This window comes from Vitis riparia, chromosome 9 (genome assembly GCF_004353265.1).
Source record: "Vitis riparia cultivar Riparia Gloire de Montpellier isolate 1030 chromosome 9, EGFV_Vit.rip_1.0, whole genome shotgun sequence".
NCBI lineage: Eukaryota > Viridiplantae > Streptophyta > Magnoliopsida > Vitales > Vitaceae > Vitis > Vitis riparia.
Window position 1 is genome coordinate 10233472 of NC_048439.1, and position 19018 is coordinate 10252489.

The 19018-nt window shown below is 31.6% G+C and overlaps 1 protein-coding gene across 1 annotated transcript; it reads left to right on the forward strand.

Moving 5' to 3' along the window:
- The first annotated feature begins 4490 nt into the window (after positions 1-4490).
- On the forward strand, positions 4491-5075 carry LOC117921788. Its single transcript, XM_034839748.1, has one exon. It carries the CDS (start codon positions 4491-4493, stop codon positions 5073-5075), a length of 585 nt encoding a protein of 194 aa, XP_034695639.1.
- The last annotated feature ends 13943 nt before the right edge of the window (positions 5076-19018 follow it).

The window sequence follows — 19018 nt, forward strand, 5'->3', positions numbered from 1 at the left end:
TGTATCTCACAATGGGCAAAAGGACGAAAATAAGATACAATGTCATTTTTGCCACAAGAAAGGTCACAAGAGAAGAGATTGTTTTGGCTTTAAGGCTTGGTTGGAAAAGAAAGGTAAAACTCAATGTTTAGTGTCTTATGAATCTTATTTAATTGATATACCACCAAACTCTTGGTGGATTGACACTAGTGCAAGCATTCACATAACGAATTCATTGTAGGGATACCTTACAAGCAAGAGACTAAGTAAAGGAGAGCAAACAATTACTTTGGGAAATGGAACAGAAGTGGAAATTGAGGCTATTAGCACTCTTCGTTTAATTTTGGATACTGGTTTCATTATGGATTTAGTAGATACAGTTTATGTTCCCGTTTTTACTAGAAACCTAATTTCAATTCCAAGACTTGATTTTTATGGTTATGAATTAAAGTTTGGAAATAATGGAGTTTCCTTGTTCTATAATTTTTGTTTGGTTGGCTCTAGCACTTTACATGGTAATCTTTATTCATTGAATTTAGATTGTAAATATTCACAATCTCTTTTATCTTATCATGTGTATGAATTCTCTAACAAACGAAATCGAGTGAATGAAAATTCATCCATATTGTGGCATAAACGATTGGGTCATATTTCAAGAGAAAGGATGGAACGTCTTATTAAAGATGAAATTTTGACTTCACTTGATTTTTCTAATTTTACTAGTTGTGTTGAATGCATAAAGGGAAAATACACTAGGGTTAAGAAAAAGGGTGCCTTAAGGGCTACTAAATTGTTAGAATGTATTCATTTTGACATTTGGGGACCTTATTCAATTCCAACCATCAATGGACATAAGTACTTTATTAGTTTTATTGATGACTTTTCAAGGTATTCTTATGTGTATCTTATTCGTGAAAAATTTGAAACATTAGATGTTTTTAAGATTTATAAAGCTGATGTTGAAAATCAACTCAATCAGCGAATTAAAAATGTAAGATATGATAGAGGTGGTGAATATTATGGTAGGTTCACCAAATCAGGTCAACATATAAGTGCTTTTGCCTTATTTTTAGGAGAGCATGGTATCATTGCAAACTACACAATGCCTGGAACACTAGAGCAAAATCGAGTAGCAGAGCGACGAAATCGTACTCTAATTGACATGGTGAGAAGTATGATGAGTAACTCAACCTTGCTTGAATTTTTATGGGGTGAAGCATTGAAAACTATTGTTCACATTCTCAATCGTGTTCCTAGTAAGGTTGTACCCAAAACTCCTTATGAGTTATGGGTAGGTAGGAAACCGACTTTGATTTATTTACATGTATGGGGAAGTCTAGATGAAGCTAAAATTTTTAACCCACAAATAAAGAAATTGGATTCTAAAACCATAAGTTGTAATTTCATTGGCTATCTTGAAAGATCAAAATGTTTTAGATTTTACTGTCATGGTCAGGGCCCTAAAATTGTTGAAACTAGACATGCTATGTTTTTAGAAAATGAATATTTTAGTGGGAGAATTGAGCTTAAAAAGTTAACCTCTAATGAAGTATCAACACCAATGATGGAATATGGTGTGACTCAAGAGGTTTCTCAAAATGCAAATGAGAATGTCCCAACTATAGAAGTATCTTTACGTAGATCACAAAGAGAGAAAAGACTTGCTATATCAAATGACTACGAAGTTTATCTTAATGAGTGTGATTATGATGATGGCTTGGAAAATGATCCTACTTCTTATGATCAAGCCATCAATAGTGAAAATTCAACTCTATGGCTTTATGCTATGGAAGAAGAGTTGAAATCAATGAAAGACAATGAAGTTTGGGATCTTGTAGAATTGCCCAAAGGAATTAAAACTATTGGTTACAAATGGATTTTTAAAACCAAATATGATTCTAAGGGCAATGTCGAAAGATACAAGGCCAGGTTAGTTGCAAAAGGATACACTAAAAAAGAAGGAATCGACTATATGGAAACATTTTCTCCTATTTCCAAGAAAGATTCCTTAAGAATAGTCATGACTTTAGTAGCTCATTTTGACTTAGAGTTACATCAAATGGAGGTTAAAACTGCCTTTTTGAGTTAAGCTTCTGTATCAGTAGTTTAGTTGTAGCTACTTGCAGTATTATGGAGGAAGGCATCTTATAATCTGCCTGATGTTTATCATCAAAGTTGAATAAAGCTTATGCTTGAGTTGTTTTGGGTGGATTCGAAAGTGTTTTCCCCTAAATGGCTTTTTGTGCAAATGGGTCTTACGAGAAGTACTTGTATGATTCTCTCAAAGCCCTATAAATAATTTTTAAACTTTTAAAAATATTTACTAAATTTCATCTAACGTCTCATTTTTCAAAAATCTCAATTACTATTCTTCTACAAGAAACTACAAATTCTATAGGGAAGTTTAATAGGCCTTTGTTTCTTTGCTGCACGGAGCAAACCAGACCTTTGTTTTCTATTGTGGCCATTTTGTTAATTTAATAGAAACATACAAGGCTCCACGTACACATTATTCTATGCATATGTGCCTTGCCTAATGTCATCTCTCTCTTATATTTTTATCTTTATTTCTAAAAAATTATTGTGGCACAAGAGACATATAGTTGACCTTTGTAAAGTAAAAATCAATTATCACTCTCCTACAAGAAGATATAACTTCTCTATCACTCTCCTACATGCCCAATTTTACCACACAACTGCATTGTGGCTTCTAATGTTGCCTACCACTTCTTCCGTTTCCTTGATTTTGTTTGCTTGAAGTAGGATTGAAATTTTGAGATATGTAATTTCCTTGTCCAGTAAAAGTGCGTTGAAAACCACCTTGTCCTCCATTAAACCTTTTATGGGACTGTTGATTGTTAGAAGTCTTTGCCATATTCACTTGATTTGTAGAATCAAGCTCCTTAGAATGTTTTTCAATCTCGCTTTCTTATGCTAGCAACAAAGATTCAGTCTCTACGACTATACACAAATCATTTCTTGAATTCATTGAAACAAAAAATGTATCGTACTCAGAAGACAATCCATCAAAGATTGCATCTATATGATCTTTGGTTGCAATAACATGTCCAACAAAAGCTAGTTGATCGATTAGGGATTTAATCTTTAAAAAATAGTCATTTATCGATAGATCACCCTTCTCTGTATTCTGGAGCCTAGTCTTGAACTGAGATATCTTAGCTTTGGTTTGTGAGGCAAAGAACACCTCAAGAGTTTTCCAGATCTGGCGTGAAGTTTCACATCCAACCGTTTGAGTGAACATCACTTCTATCATTGAAGAGAGTAGCCATGAAAAGAGCAACTGATCTTGTTGTTCCTAATCAAGATACTTTGGATTGATCTTCCTTTAAACATGATCTCCAGCCGTAAGGAACCCTTTTGGTGGATCTTCATTTTTCAGAATAGATTTTTGTAGTTTGTGACCTCGTATTACAACTCCAAATTGTTATTTCCAGAGAAGAAAATTGCTATCATCTAATTTGATTGACAAATACAATTAGAATAAATTTTGCCATGGAAGGAGAGCTCTTTAACGAAGAAGAAAATGAATTCTCTCTAGCCATTTAGAACAACTTTGATACCATATCAGAATTGATAAAATGTGTATTTCTTGCTAATGAGAAAACAGAGTTCACAACTTAAGTAACCCTCTCTATATCCAACTACTTCTAACAATGTGTAACTAACAGGTAACAACTAACAATAACCTGTTATTTGTTCACAACCTATTATCTCTTCACATATATAAATGAAGGAATGAATGAATGAATGAATGCATGAACGAAGACAAGCTAAAATTAGTTTCACCTAAAAATGTTTTATCAAAGATGGAGAAAGAATTTGAATAAAAGATAATTTATTGAAAGTAGTTATAATGATTTATGTATTCAACCATAGATGAAGTAATGTATATGACAGGATTTGCTAAAAGTACAACAATGGTTACAACCAATACATTAAATTTAGAAGGACAATGAAATATTATGATATATTTTACCATCGAACTCTTCCATTCATTTGTCGTTTTTGCAAACCTTTCAACCTCTCTATTCAAAGGGTTTAAAGAATGGTCCAAATAAAATAAAATTGTGATTCCTTCTTTCTTTCGTACATTTACTTTCTTCCAAACTAAAAATTCATTCATCTTATTTCCTTCATAATTTTTCATTATTTATAATTTAATTATGACATCCTTCAAAAATTCCATGATACATTATACTATAACCAATTTCATTAATTTTATTATTTATGATTCATTTTCTTATAACACAAAACAAGTTTATTTTGTTCATTGTTAATTGCTTTTCACTTATAGTTCTTATCAAAATGTTTATTTTTTTGGCTAAATTTTCATGACTTTGTGTTTTTCTTTATTTCAATTTTTATGGACCATGGAAATCCAAATTCTCATCCTTGGACAACTTTGGCCCTCTTGGCGTCTTATTTAAGGTCGTCTAGTGATAAGGTTCTCTTCCCTCTTCCTCTCCCTTGACTTCTAGTTGTGAGCATTAATGGCCACACAACCCAACCCTTCGGAGTATGTCTCCCACGACTCCAATCCTCACTGCAAGTGTGATCACAGACTCGTCCCTCCGGAGGATGTCTCCCACGACTTCTATGCTTACTACAGGTTTAATCCCACTAGAGACACGCCCAGCGACGCCAGAAACACCTTGCTAGTAGTAGGCACCTTGATTGCCGCCGCGACCTTCCAAGCAGGAATCAATCCTCCAGGCGGAGTTTGGCAAGACAAAACCATTGTGGATGGAGTCCCTACACATCCAGGGAAGGCCATCTTGGGTTCCGAGAAGGCTGCGTTCACAGTCTTTCTTTTCTTCAACACCTTAGCGTTTTCTTCTTCGCTGCAAATGATTCACTATCTCATAATCGGCTGCCCTTTTTCTTTTGAGGTGCTGACTGCTATATACTCCATGTCCGGCACCTACGGCTTCTCAATTGCTGCTGTGGAGCCTCCTGGAGCAGTCAAGTTCTGGTACATCATGATTGCGTTTTTGTTCCCATATGCCGTAAGATTGTCTCACCAAATTTTCAAGAAGTACAAGAAGAGAGGTGATGCAAATCAGGGGGAAGGATAACCCATAATTCCGTAAACCATGGAATTATTATGTGATGTAGAGGACTTTTAGGAATCTTACGTATTTGTTGCAATTCTGTTTCTGTTATTCTTTCCGAGTTCATTGCTTTCCTAGTTTATTTCTTCCAAGTTTAATGCTTTCCTAGTTGGAGTTGGAGATTTGAATATTGGTTTGTTATTTAAGGAATGATAAAAGAAAAAAAGGCGGAGTGTTTTTTTTTGGCCATTCGAAAATCCGAATCCTTTCTTTCTTTCTTTGGAGTGATTCCAATGTTGCAGAGAGATTCTGTGTTTGCTTAAGCTCTTGGTTCTGATGTGAGATTGGTCCAGGACGCTTGACATCAAGAGGTTAATTGTAGTTCATCTAAAAAGGTATTTGTGTATTTGCTTGTAAGTCAAGCTTCTGTTTTTGTAGTTTAATTTGTAACTATTTGCAGTATTATGGAAGAAGGCATCTAATAATCTGCCCTATGTTTACCATCAATGTTAAATAAAGCTTATGCTTAAGTTGTTTTTATTTGAAGGGCTTTCCCTACAAGAATTTTTGAGAAGTACTTATCAAGTAATTCTATCGAAACCACTATAAATAATTTTTCAACTTTTAAACAAATATTTTCTAGATTTCATCAAATGTCAAATTTTTCATTAAAAGCTAACTTTTTAAAAGTACTTTTTAATTATATCAAATATCTAATTTTTTTAATCCAAGAAATATTTTTAATCCAATTGTGAAATAGACTTTTCTAATCCAATGGTGAGGTCCACAAGCTATTACAAGCAAAAGAATCAAAGCATCTATTGGGCTTTGTGAGTGTTTAACTAGGTTGGCACAAAATCATCACATGCATATGAAAAAGTATGATAAAGATAAAACAATATTCATTAAATATAACAATTGACAATCGGAAGAGATCGTATGTAGGGCCCCCACTAAAACCCAATTTATTTTGAATGAATTAATCTCACAAATTTCATTATTTTGGAATTATGAAAATTATCTTCATGCTTATTAGAAATCAAGGAAAATGAAAAATTATTTTAAAATCAAAGAAAATTTATGAAAGTACTTATCTGGAAGGAAAGATAGCAAATTTATTTAAAAACGAAATTTTTAGTAACTTAAAACCCTAATGAAGAATAAAAAGTGATAAAATTAAAAAATATTTGAAAACTAGAGTGAAATTAAAATTATTTGAAAGAAAACTATTTTTGAAAATTGAAGTCTTGATAATTATTTGAAAATTGGAGTTTTAAAAATTAAATTTAAGAACTAGAATTTTGAAAATTAAATTTGAAAAAAGTTGAAATTTAGAAAATTATTTGAGAATTAGAGTTTTGAAAATTAAATTTAAGAATTAGAGTTTTAGAAATTAAATTTATAAGAAAATAGAGTTTCGAAAATTATTTGAAAATTGAAAATTTTAAAAGAATTAAATATAAAAATAAGAATTTTGAAAAATTAAACTTGGATATCAAAATACGATAATAAAAATAAATAAATGAATAAATAAATAAATAAAAAAGGCCAAACGCGACCATGCAAAGCATGGGCCGAGGAGGGTGGTTATGCAAAATGACGTCATGCGCATGGGCCCGGGATCCAAGTAGGATTGCTCTCTGTCGGAATGGTTGAGATTGGTCTGAAGAAATCATAGTTAGTTGGAGTTCATGATCATCAGAAAAGGTTTTTGTGTATTTGCTTGTGAGTTAAGCTTCTGTATCAATAGTTTAGTTGTAGCTACTTGCAGTATTATGGAGGAAGGCATCTTATAATATGCCTGATGTTTATCATCAAAGTTGAATAAAGCTTATAAGGTTGTAGTTCATAAAATACAGATTGTTTACTTTCTAATTTTTATTTCCTTTAAAGAAAGAGACAATATAATAAGAATAATTTTTTTCTTTTTTAATTTATTCTCACATAAGGACAAAAGCTTCATGCTAATCCATAGACTTTTCTAATTCAATCGTGTGAGGTCCCCCACAAATTATCACAAGCAAAACAGTAGAAGCAAATTGCCCCAAGAAAAAGGAAAAAATTATTGGTACATTGAAAAATTAGAGCATCTTGTGCAGCTGACCCTATGTCTATGGGGCTTCCAAACGTATAGTTGACATTAACAAAATTATATTTTCAATAATCTCAATTATTGTTGTCCTACAAGAAAGTACAAATTCTATAGGGAAGTTTAATAGGCCTTTGTTTCTTTGGTGAACGGAGCAAACCGGACCTTGGTTTTCTATTGTGGCCATTTTGTTAATTTAATAGAAACATACAAGGCTCCACACATTATTCTATGCATGTGTGCCTTGCCCAATGTCATCTCTCTCATATTTTTATCTTTCTTTCTAAAAAATTATTGTTGCACAAGAGACATATAGTTGACCTTCGTAGAGTAAAAATCAATTATCACTCTCCTACAAGAAGATATAACTTCTTTACGAGAGTGTTATAAGGCTTTATTTCATCTAACAGTCTTTGGTGAAGAGAGCAAACCAGGCCAACCTAAAGTATTAAACCTCTCAATATGCTCTTTGGTTACTATAATTGCACCCCAACGCTTACACAATGTGATCATTCTATTAATTTAATAAAAATACACATGGCTCTACACATCATTCTATGCATATGTATCGTTCAATGTTATCTCTTCCTTTTTTATCTATCTTTCTAAAAGATTATGAAAGTAAAACGAGGAACCTTTCATGATTCAAGGTAAAATAAAATAAAAGCTAACCAATATATCATAATAACCCAGCATAAGCTAAGGGTATTGTGACCATGAGTAATTGACTTGAATTCAACTTTTAAGGTTATTATTATTGAGAAAGCTTGGAGCACTGGTTGCAAAGAATAACAGAGAGCAACTTTGAGAGCATGTTTGAGCATTGTTTAAATCAACTTACTAATTTGACTAAATACACCTAATACCTACTAATTTGAAATTTCATCAAATACCTTTCTTGTATCGAGTTTGAAGGGAGATGAGTGAAAATATATAACAAATGAAAATGATAAGGAGATATTTGATGAAATTTCAAATTAAGGAGGGTTAGACATATTTAACCAAAACCTTAGAGGAGGTAAATAAAATTAATCCTGAATTGTAAAATATAATTATAAATATTTAAACTCAAATCCCATACACATCCCAAGAATTTTTTGGCATCATTGTCAGGGAATCCTAGTTTGGATGTGCTAGAGGTGTCTTTAGGTGTATATTTGCTATTTTAGCGTCTTACCTAGTATATTTTACCTATTTACCGTTTTTTATGAGTTCTCTTACCTATGTTTTTTTTTTTCTTAATTTATCTTTTTTTGAGTTTTTTCTTTTGCATTTTTTTTATAAAGGTATTTTGTCTTGCTGTTCTATTTAATAGTGCCATGAATGAGGGATGTAACCAAAATAACAAGCCACATATTGAAGAGATTATTTGTTATCCCGACCCCTAGAGTTAATGCTCCACCTTGCTTAGATTTCCCTTACAATGCACCATAAATGAACATCAAGTTTAAAATGATTAAGTTGTTTAAGGGAGAATGAAAATCCCTACTTGAATGAATTTGAAAAGGTCTGCTCCATTTTGGTAGAGTCTCATTGCAACTTTTATCATTTGAAGTTAATTTACATTGTTTTCTTTTTCACTCGAGGAGAAGGCTAACCAATGGTGGTATAGCTAAAATGTAAGAAGCATAGTGTCATGTCCCACATCGGATAGGGGAGCAAGTTCCTGGCGCTATATATGTAGAGACTCCTCTTAACCCTGTAGACGCGTTTTAAAGCCGTGAGGGCCCCCTTGGGCCCAAAGCGGACAATATCTACATGGTTGGGTGCGGGTTGTTACAATGGTATCAGAGCCGATCCCCGACCCCGGTGTGGGGGTTTGTTTGGCCTCGTAAGGGGTATTTGTCTTGGCCCCGCAATCCCATGGGACACAACGAGGACGTTGTGTCTGCATGGGGGGGGTATTTGTCATGTCCCACATCGGATAGGGGAGCAAGTTCCTGGCGCTATATATGTAGAGACTCCTCTTAACCCTGTAGACGCGTTTTAAAGCCGTGAGGGCCCCCTTGGGCCCAAAGCGGACAATATCTACATGGTTGGGTGCGGGTCGTTACACATAGGTTCTTTGATTTAATTGCGAAAAATTTTCCTTGATAAATTTCTTCTCTGCTAAAAAAATATATTTTTTTAAAAGGAAAATTGTACATTTTTGTTGCAAAGTGAATGAGACATTGTATAAGTGTTAGGATGAATTCAAAGATTTGTGACTAAATTGTCCCCACCATGATTTTGAAACTTGGAGCATTCTTTCTTTATGTTATTGGCAATTTCATCTCAAATGAAACAATTAATTGAAAGCATAAGCAGTGGGGATTTTATTAACCAAGAACAAGAAAAGGCACTTGCATTTTTGGATTCAACTAGGCCTCAAATGTGCCAACAACTCAGTCAGATTCTTTTGCCCAATTATAACACAACTAAACATAGAAAATGATTTACAAGAATAATGTTAAAAAATAAGATTAAGGTAAACAAATCGATCAACTATAACAAGTTATGTTAGTTACCAAGTAATCTTGTCCTTATCGAAGTCTTCAAATATTTTTGTGTTTAAGCTCTTCAATCATTTTCTCCTTCAAACTCATCAAATGCTTTTATCTTTAAACTCTTTAATTTGAAATAAAGATGATAAAGAGCATTTGATAATGTAATTACTAGAGGCAAATGGATTTTTTCTTTCTCAAAGCTTTTGAATGATGGATTCTCTTTGATGTTAGGTAAATACATCCATATAAAATCAACAATGTTATCCATACAAACTCAACCATGTTCATTAAAAATTGGCACCATAGCTTCACCTCATTTACCTCACATTTAATCAAATCAAGTAAGTGAGATATTCTAGGAACAAACTAATCTGGTTTTCATCCACTTAGTAATCTGATAATTGAGTTTTACTAAGTGGATGATATATATATATATAAATGGATAGATAGATAGAGTAGTTTTGTGTCATGTATATGTTATGCATCATAATAAGTGAGGCTTAATAAATTTACTTTATCACATTGAAAGAGGGTTTTTCAACTATAACTTTAAGCATCTCCCACTTGGTACGAAAAACCAAATATTATTTTAATATGCTCTCAAGCCCAAAGCATAAATATGCTTTCTAAAATTTTCAATATTTGTAGGGTTAGTTAAAGAATCAGTGAGCTTTTCTTTTGTTGAGATATAGTTAATAAGTAATTCATCCCTTTGTATCATATCTAGAATAAATGATACTGCAATTCCATATGTTTTCCTCTTGGTCCTATTTCACCATTTTTAATAGTTGCAATACTCATTTGGTTATCACATAACAACTTAAATTTACTGTCAATTATTTCATCAGGCTTGAGATGTTCTAAAAATCTTTTTATCTATACAACTTTTGTGGCAATAGTACTATATGCTATAAATTCATTTTCCATTGTATAATGAATTACACAAATTTGCTTCTTACTGACTCAAGATATAGCTCCTCGTAAAATAAATATATAGCAAGAAATGGATTTTCTATCATCTTGTTCACCTACAAAGTTTGGATCAGAATAACTAGTAATATTCAAGTCTTCATTTTGATAAGTTAATTTTAAATCTTTTCTGTCTTTTATATAAGTTAGTATTCTTTTAATAGTCAACCAATGAGGAATTCTTGGATCACTTTGAAATCTGCTAACAAGACTCACAACATAACTTATATTTGGTCTTGTACATAACATTGCTTGCATAAAACTCCTTAAAACTTGAGCGTAAGTTTTATTTTCTATCTTTACCTTATCCTCTTCATTTGTAGGTGTCATTTTCTTAGATAATTTTATCCCTTTATGAATAGGCATGTCTATTGCCTTAAAATATTCCATTTTGAACCTTTTTAATATTTAATCTAGGTAAACTTCTTATGAGAGAATAAGTTTCTTTATTTTTCTATCTCTTATTATTTTAATACCTAACACAAAGAAGCCTCACCCATGTCTTTCATTTCAAATTGATATTTTAACCAATCTTTTATTTCATTCATCATTTTCAAGTTATTGGAAGCTAATAAAATATCATCAACATAAAATGATAAAATCATAAAACTACTCCTACTATTTTTCATATAAACATAATGATCGAAGTTATTTGAAACAAATCCAAATAAAATTAAAGTATCATGAAACTTATCATATCATTATCTAAACGATTGTTTCAGTCCATACAAAGATCTATTTAATTTATATACATTTTTCTTTTTCATTTAGATTTTTATATCCTTCAACTTGTCTCATATATATATATATATATATTTCTTCTTTTAATTCACTATGTAATAATACTATTTTTACATCTATTTGGTGTAATTGTAGATCTAAGTGTGCAACTATGGTCATTATAATTCTTATATAAGTAATTTAGTAATTGGTAAATAAATTTCTTCATAATCTATGCCCTCTTTTTGGGTGAAACTTTTTGGGCCCTTGCTTTTTCTGTACATCATTCCTTTAGCTTTTGTATCTCTTTCTTTTAGCCACTCTAGCAAAAAAAAGGTGTGCCTAGATAGTTTTCGAGCAAAATTCTCCGGCAATTAAGTTTGTATTTTTTATTTTGTGTGCTATTTTAATTGAAAGAAAAAAGTTTACCCCTTTTACCTTATATGGAGGGGTTTTTTGTAACCCTTAAGACCATTCATGGGTTTTTAAATGCATAATGTTATCCTATTAATTATAACAATTATTGGGTATGAATGTTTCTGGTTGTTACACTTTCCTTACTTTAGACTACCTACCTGGACATCCTTTGTCTGCTCAGGTGGTGTGTGTACTTGGATAGACCTTACCTAAACAATTTAGCTTGGTTTGCTAGTTCGGGAGTGGCTTTCCTAGGGAATATTCGGCTCCTCCCATAATTTATATAAGCTTGGGATTATAACTCTTAGTGTCTTTTGTGGAGTCTTTATTCCGGCATTGAATGCATAATGGTGGCATATTAATTCATGCACTTGTAATGACTAAGTGTTATATGTTAATGCACACTTTACTTAAACAAACATTTGATGATGATCAACTCATAGTTTGCTCGGACTCAATTTGCACTACTACAAAAATAGTTTATGGTGTCACTATTTACGGTGTCACTTTTAAAATAATGACACCATAGGATTTATAATTAATAAAGGTGACACATCATATAAAAAATCTTCAATTGAGGTAGTTAGATGATATTAATTTTATATTTATAGTGTCATTTTTTGGGAAGTGACATCATAGAAAATAATTTTTTTTAAGTATTATAACCCATTTTTAGAATTAATAATGATGGATACTATATAAAAATCCCATTGTTTCCATATCTCACCCACAATCCAAAAAATCTCAATATATAAATCCTATATATAAAATTGTGATCTTCTTCAACCTTTTCTCTCACCCATAGTCAACACGCTCACAACCGACATTCTTCACTTTGTGGACTCCCAGGTAACCCAAAATCTCTTGGATCTATCATTTTTTTTTCTTTTATTAATGTCATTATATTAATTGTTTCAACATCTTTGTATTATGGTTTTTGTGAATTGTGTATTCTTGAGTTGTAGGGAAGAAAAATTTAGGTTTAATCTTCTAGCATAGAAGAAAAAACTGTAGATTAATTGATTTTTTAATCTAAACCAAACACATGATCAAATCCTTAAAAAAAGTGAAAAACAGGAAAAAAAAAAAGAATGATTTTTAATATCTATTTGTGTGAGAATGACAGGTACATAATTTTTTTGAGATATACTATCACATAATCTTCATCCTTTCTAAAAAACGAGAGAGGAAAAAAAAATGATTTTTCTGTTTGTATCTAAGTGGGAATGAGATATAGAATTTCGTTGAGAGTATCCAACCCCAAAAGGACCAATTCGGGAAGGCATGTGTGGTATTGACGGGAGATGATAAGATGGAAATCATAACCATAGCCATGTTCGATCTCTCTATGTCTTTCTATCCTCTTCAATTAATTCATGGGCATAGATATTTTATTTAGTTTTTATATTTAGTTTATTTATAGTTTATTTAGTTTCTAAAATCCAATTAGCTAGATATTTTATTTGATTTTATTTTTATATTTAAGTAGTTGAGTTTTGGAAAGTTTTTATATTTTGTTAATAGAAATAGAAATTTTTATATTTTTTATTATTAGGAATTTCTATTTTGTTAAATTGTAAGTATCTATCTCAATAAGAGATTATTAATATTCAAATGAAAGTGATGAAAGAGAGTAAATATTTTAATGCTCAATTCTATTTTAATGTTTTTTTTTTTTACATAAGGGTTTATTTATGTTTTCAAATTTGAAGTTCCCTTTCCAAGTCCATCAACAAAAGTAGTGTCCAACCTTAAAATGGGCATGTGTGGTATTGACGGGAGATGATAAGATGGAAATCATAATCATAGCCATGTTCTCTCTGTGTCTTTCTATCCCCTTCAATTAATTCATGGGCATAGATATTTTATTTAGTTTTTATATTTAGTTTATTTATAGTTTATTTAGTTTCTAAAATCCAATTAGCTAGATATTTTATTTGATTTTGTTTTTATATTTAAGTAGTTGAGTTTTGGAAAGTTTTTATATTTTGTTAATAAAAATAGATATGAGGACTTAAAGGGTTTATATTTAGGTAGTGCTTGAGCCAAGGAAAATGATAGTCCACTATCTTGACCCTATGCATCACAAACCATGTGAGGACTTAAAGGATATCGTAAACATGTAAGTTCTTCCTATTATTTTTCATAGTATTATTTTTAAATAAAAAAATACATTCACCTCAAACACATTTTTTTATTTTTTATATATATTAAAACATATAACATTTACCTATTTTTAAAATGTACCCATTGAACTTATTTACATAGGACTCTTCGAATATCTGCAAAGAAAACATCTAAGAGGGGTCATCTTAGCAACTAGTGCAAGTGACATCCAAAAATTTTTCTTTACACATTAGCTTATGCATTTGCACCATTTATATATGTGAGTACTAATGTTATTTTATAATTGATCGATTAGTGTCCAAGACAAGAAGGAGGGTTCGAATGTGACTACTTTGTTATGAGATTCATTAAAGAGATAATTTTTGATCCTACAATTATTGCTTCAAAGGTATTACTTATTTAATGAATTGTACATAGTTTTAGGCTTCCAAATGTTATGCATTTTAATGTTATTTTCTTATTTGATTTCAGTTTTGTGATAAAAAAAACATATTCTCAAGTAGAATTATATTTCCATTTATTCATCAGAAGAAGCGCCCTTCGATGAAATTAGAGGAGAATGGGCTACTTTTGTGCTACAACTAATCATGAATCATGTTAATGCATCATGATCACCATGCATGGTGAGTCCCTTAGCTACTACATGAATTTTTCCATAGGTATTGTATAGTAATGCTTATTCTTTGAATAATGTTTCTATTTGAAAAAAAAAAATAGTTCTTAGATTTGTTCATTTATGATAACATCGATCCATGTTTATTTTCTTCAATAAAAATCTCTAAAACTCATTAAATTTTGAAATGCAGGTATACATTCTTGGGATGGTGAAATGGAGAATAAAAAGAAAGAAGAAGGCAACAAGATTTTGGGTTTTTAAATGCAACTCTTATGTTATACGTTGTAGGACATAAACGTTACTTTAATTGCAACTGAGAAATTTAGATTTTTAGATGGGACTTTTATGTCATTTTATGGTTAGCCGGTTTTATGCTTAGGAAATGGAGGTATACATGAATCTTGGGATCTTTAACATTTCTAAATCATGTTTTGGTATGTATTCACTCTTCTTTTTTAGTTTTGATGGGTTTGATATGTTGGACGTACTATCCTTTTGTGAACATTTGATATACAAATATTATTAGATGATCAATGTATTATGAGTTATTCCAGAAACATTACAGAAAAATGAGTTAAATATAATATGATTGTTATATTTATGGACAAAATATAAATAGGTTAATCTTATTAATTCATAAGCATTACAAAAATCAACAACTAAAACCAATCATATCTTCCACAATAATTTACAATGATGTGATACCATAACTTAAAGGTGATGCATTTAATGTGACATCATAACTCAAAGATGATGTATTTAATGTGACACCCTATCATCACTAGAAATATATGGTGTCACTTCCGAATGGGTCACCATTTATCTACTTTGGTGTCACTTCCAAATACGTCACCAATTGGTACCCTCTATGGTGTCAGTGGAGAAGGTGATGCTATGTTGAAGTGACACCCTATGTTTATGGTGACTCGTTATAAATGTCACCATATACCTTTTTCCTTGTAGTGTTGTCCAAATATAGTTTGTATGGGCACATTTTGTCTGGACATAGTTTGTCTGAGCACATTTTGTTCGAACATGGTATGTTCAGACATGGTCTGTTTGACCATTGTCAATCCAAACTTATCTTGGATAGTTTTATACGTTTTCTTGGCTGAACATAGTTTGACCAAACATCCATGCCTGGAAATGCTCTGATCCCCCACAATTGCCCCCATTTTCTTGGTCGAGCTTGATGAAGCGAAGAGAGTTAGGTAGGAGAAGAAATATCTTGTGTGGTTTCATTGTATCTAAGCTTAAAAATGCTCCATTCCTCCACAATTGCCCATTTTCTTGGTTGGGCTTGATGGAGCTAAGAGAGTCAGGCAAGAAAAGAAATATTTTGTGTCATTAATTTGAGTGAGCTCTATGGCTTTAGGTGAGTTCAATGGCCTTAAGTGGGCTTTATGGCCTTTTGTTTGGATGCTTTATGTTCGGGTGAAGTATGTCTGTCTAGACTATCTCTTTTCACCCTTGAGTGGGCTCCATGGCCTGCTATTTGGATGCTTTATGTTTGGGTGAAGTATGTCTGTTTAGACTAGCTCTTTTCACCCTTGAGTGGGCTCCATGGTCTTCAATGGGGTCTATGGCCTTGTGTAGGCAATGTGGCCTTAAGAGGGCATTGTGGCCTTATGTGGGCACTTTAGCCTTAAGTGGGCACTTAGCTTTAAGTGAGCGTTTAGCCTTGTTGAGCATTTCACCTTGATGTATATGCATGACAATTTGAGTCACCACTAATTTAATGTCATTGGATAGAGTTGTATATTACATATGATATAACTATTGATGAAAGTTGCTTTGTTATACAGTCTGGTTGTATAATGGATGATAATGTCAAATATGTAGTTGTCAATAAAGTGATCATATTTCAATGTAGTGTTTGTGTATACATATTTGTTGTGAACAAGTAAATTATTAAACAAACACGGGTAGGTTAGTGTAATCGTTTACATAAGAGTATGCATATAATATCAGCATATGTACATGAATTAAGGTAAATAACTCAAGTTTTCTTGCATTACTAAAATAAATATAATAATTAAATCATACTACTACGTTACTATTTCTATATGTGAATTGCGTAATCATAGCGTATAACTATAAAAGCTATGATTAATCACACTTCAAACAGTACGCTAGTTTTGATAATTAATATAGTTACAGGAGGGATCATGTGAAGATATACAACCGACTACAAATAATTGAGGGAAGGTTTGAAGATCATCCTCTTCACTTCATGTTCATATAACTATGGTCATAACTAAGACTTAATGATGGAATGTGACATATCATTCATAGATTCAAATCCTACAATGCCTAAATATGCTTTTAGTTAGGTGGAATTAAACTCCACTAACTTGAATATAAAGCTGAACTTGACCTCTTATGGGTTAAAGAAAAGAGGAGGTCAAGTCAATTAGGAAAAGAAAATATTAATAAATCAAAAGTCTAATGGACCGTAACATAAATATGCAACCACATATAATTCAACCAACTTACTAGACTTGACAAGATATTAAGCAACAAAATATAATTGCTATCAATGATAGGATGGTCTTAGAAATTTTAATGTGTTTTTTTTTTGTAATTTTTTTTAATGATAAAAAAGAATGAAATATGTAGTCATGCATATTCTCAACTATTTCAAATGAGGAAAAAGAATTTAACATGGGCATTGTGGGCTATTTTTTCATTTATTATTCCCTTTACAAAAGATTAAAAATTTGAACTTTTATTTATTTATTAAAAATAGAAAAATTCTCAATTGAAATAATAGTTTTTGGACTTTCAATCTTTGGGAAAAATTCTCAATTGAAATAACAGTTTTTGGACTTTCAATTACTGCTCTTCTATAAGAAACTACAAATTCTATAGGGAAGTTTAATAGGCCTTTGTTTCTTTGCTGCACGGAGCAAACCAGACCTTTGTTTTCTATTGCGGCCATTTTGTTAATTTAATATAAACATACAAGGCTCCACACATTATTCTATGCATATGTGCCTTGCCCAATGTCATCTCTCTCTTATATTTTTATCTTTATTTCTAAAAAATTATTGTGGCACAGGAGACATATAGTTGACCTTTGTAAAGTAAAAATCAATTATCACTCTCCTACAAGAAGATATAACTTCTTTATCTCTCTCATACATGCCCAATTTTACCCCACAACTGGCATTGTGGCTTCTAATGTTGCCAACCACTTCTTCCATTTCCTTGATTTTGTCTGCTTGAAGTAGGATTGAAATTTTGAGATCTGTAATTACCTTGTCTAGTAAAAGTGCATTGAAAACCACCTTGTCCTCCATTAAACCTTTTATGGGACTGTTGATTGTTAGAAATCTTTGCCATATTCACTTGATTGGTAGAATCAAGCTCCTTAGAATGTTTTTCAATTCTGCTTTCTTATGCTAGCAACAATGATTCAGTCTCTACGACTCTATACAAATCATTTCTTGAATTCATTGAAACAACAAATGTATCGTACTCAGAAGACAATCCATCAAAGATTGCATCTATATGATCTTTGGTTGCAATAACATGTCCAACAAAAGCTAGCTAATCGATTAGGGATTTAATCTTTAACAAATAATCATTTACCGATAGATCACCCTTCTCTGTATTCTGGAGCCTAGTCTTGAACTGAGATATCTTAGCTTTGGTTTGTGAGGCAAAGAACACCTCAAGAGTTTTCCAGATCTGGCATGAAGTTTTACATCCAACCATTTGTGTGAGCATCACTTCTATCATTGAAGAGAGTAGCCATGAAAAGAGCAACGAATCTTGTTGTTCCTAATCAAGATACTTTGGATTGATCTTCTTTTAAACATGATCTCCAGCCGTAAGGAACCCTTTTGGTGGATCTTCTTTTTCCATAATAGATTTTTGTAGTTTGTGACCTCGTATTACAACTCCAACTTGCTATTTCTAGAGAAGAAAATTGCTATCATCTAATTTGATTGACAAATACAACTAGAATAAATTTCGCCATGGAAGGAGAGCTCTGTAACGAAGAAGAAAATGAATTTTCTCTAGCCATTTAGAACAACTTTGATACCATATCAGAATTGATAAAATGTGTATTTCTTGCTAATGAGAAAATAGAGTTCACAACTTAAGTAACCCTCTCTGTATCTAACTACTTCTAACAATGTGTAACTAATAGGTAACAACTAACAATAACATGTTATTTGTTCACAACCTATTATCTCTTCACATATATAAATGAAGGAATGAATGAATGCATGAACGAAGACAAGCTAAAATTAGTTTCACCTAAAAATGTTTTATCAAAAATGGAGAAAGAATTTGAATAAAAGATAATTTATTGAAAGTAATTATAATGATTTATGTATTCAACCATAGATGAAGTAATGCATATGACGGGATTTGCTAAAAGTACAACAATGGTTACAACCAATGCATTAAATTTAGAAGGACAATGAAACATTATGATATATTTTACCATCCAACTCTTCCATTCATTTGTCATTTTTGCAAACCTTTCAACCTCTCTATTCAAAAGGGTTTAAAGAATGGTTCAAATGAA

Bases quoted from the DNA above. Each gene is read 5' to 3' on its own strand.
- LOC117921788 (XM_034839748.1), top strand. From the start codon at position 4,491: ATGGCCACACAACCCAACCCTTCGGAGTATGTCTCCCACGACTCCAAT.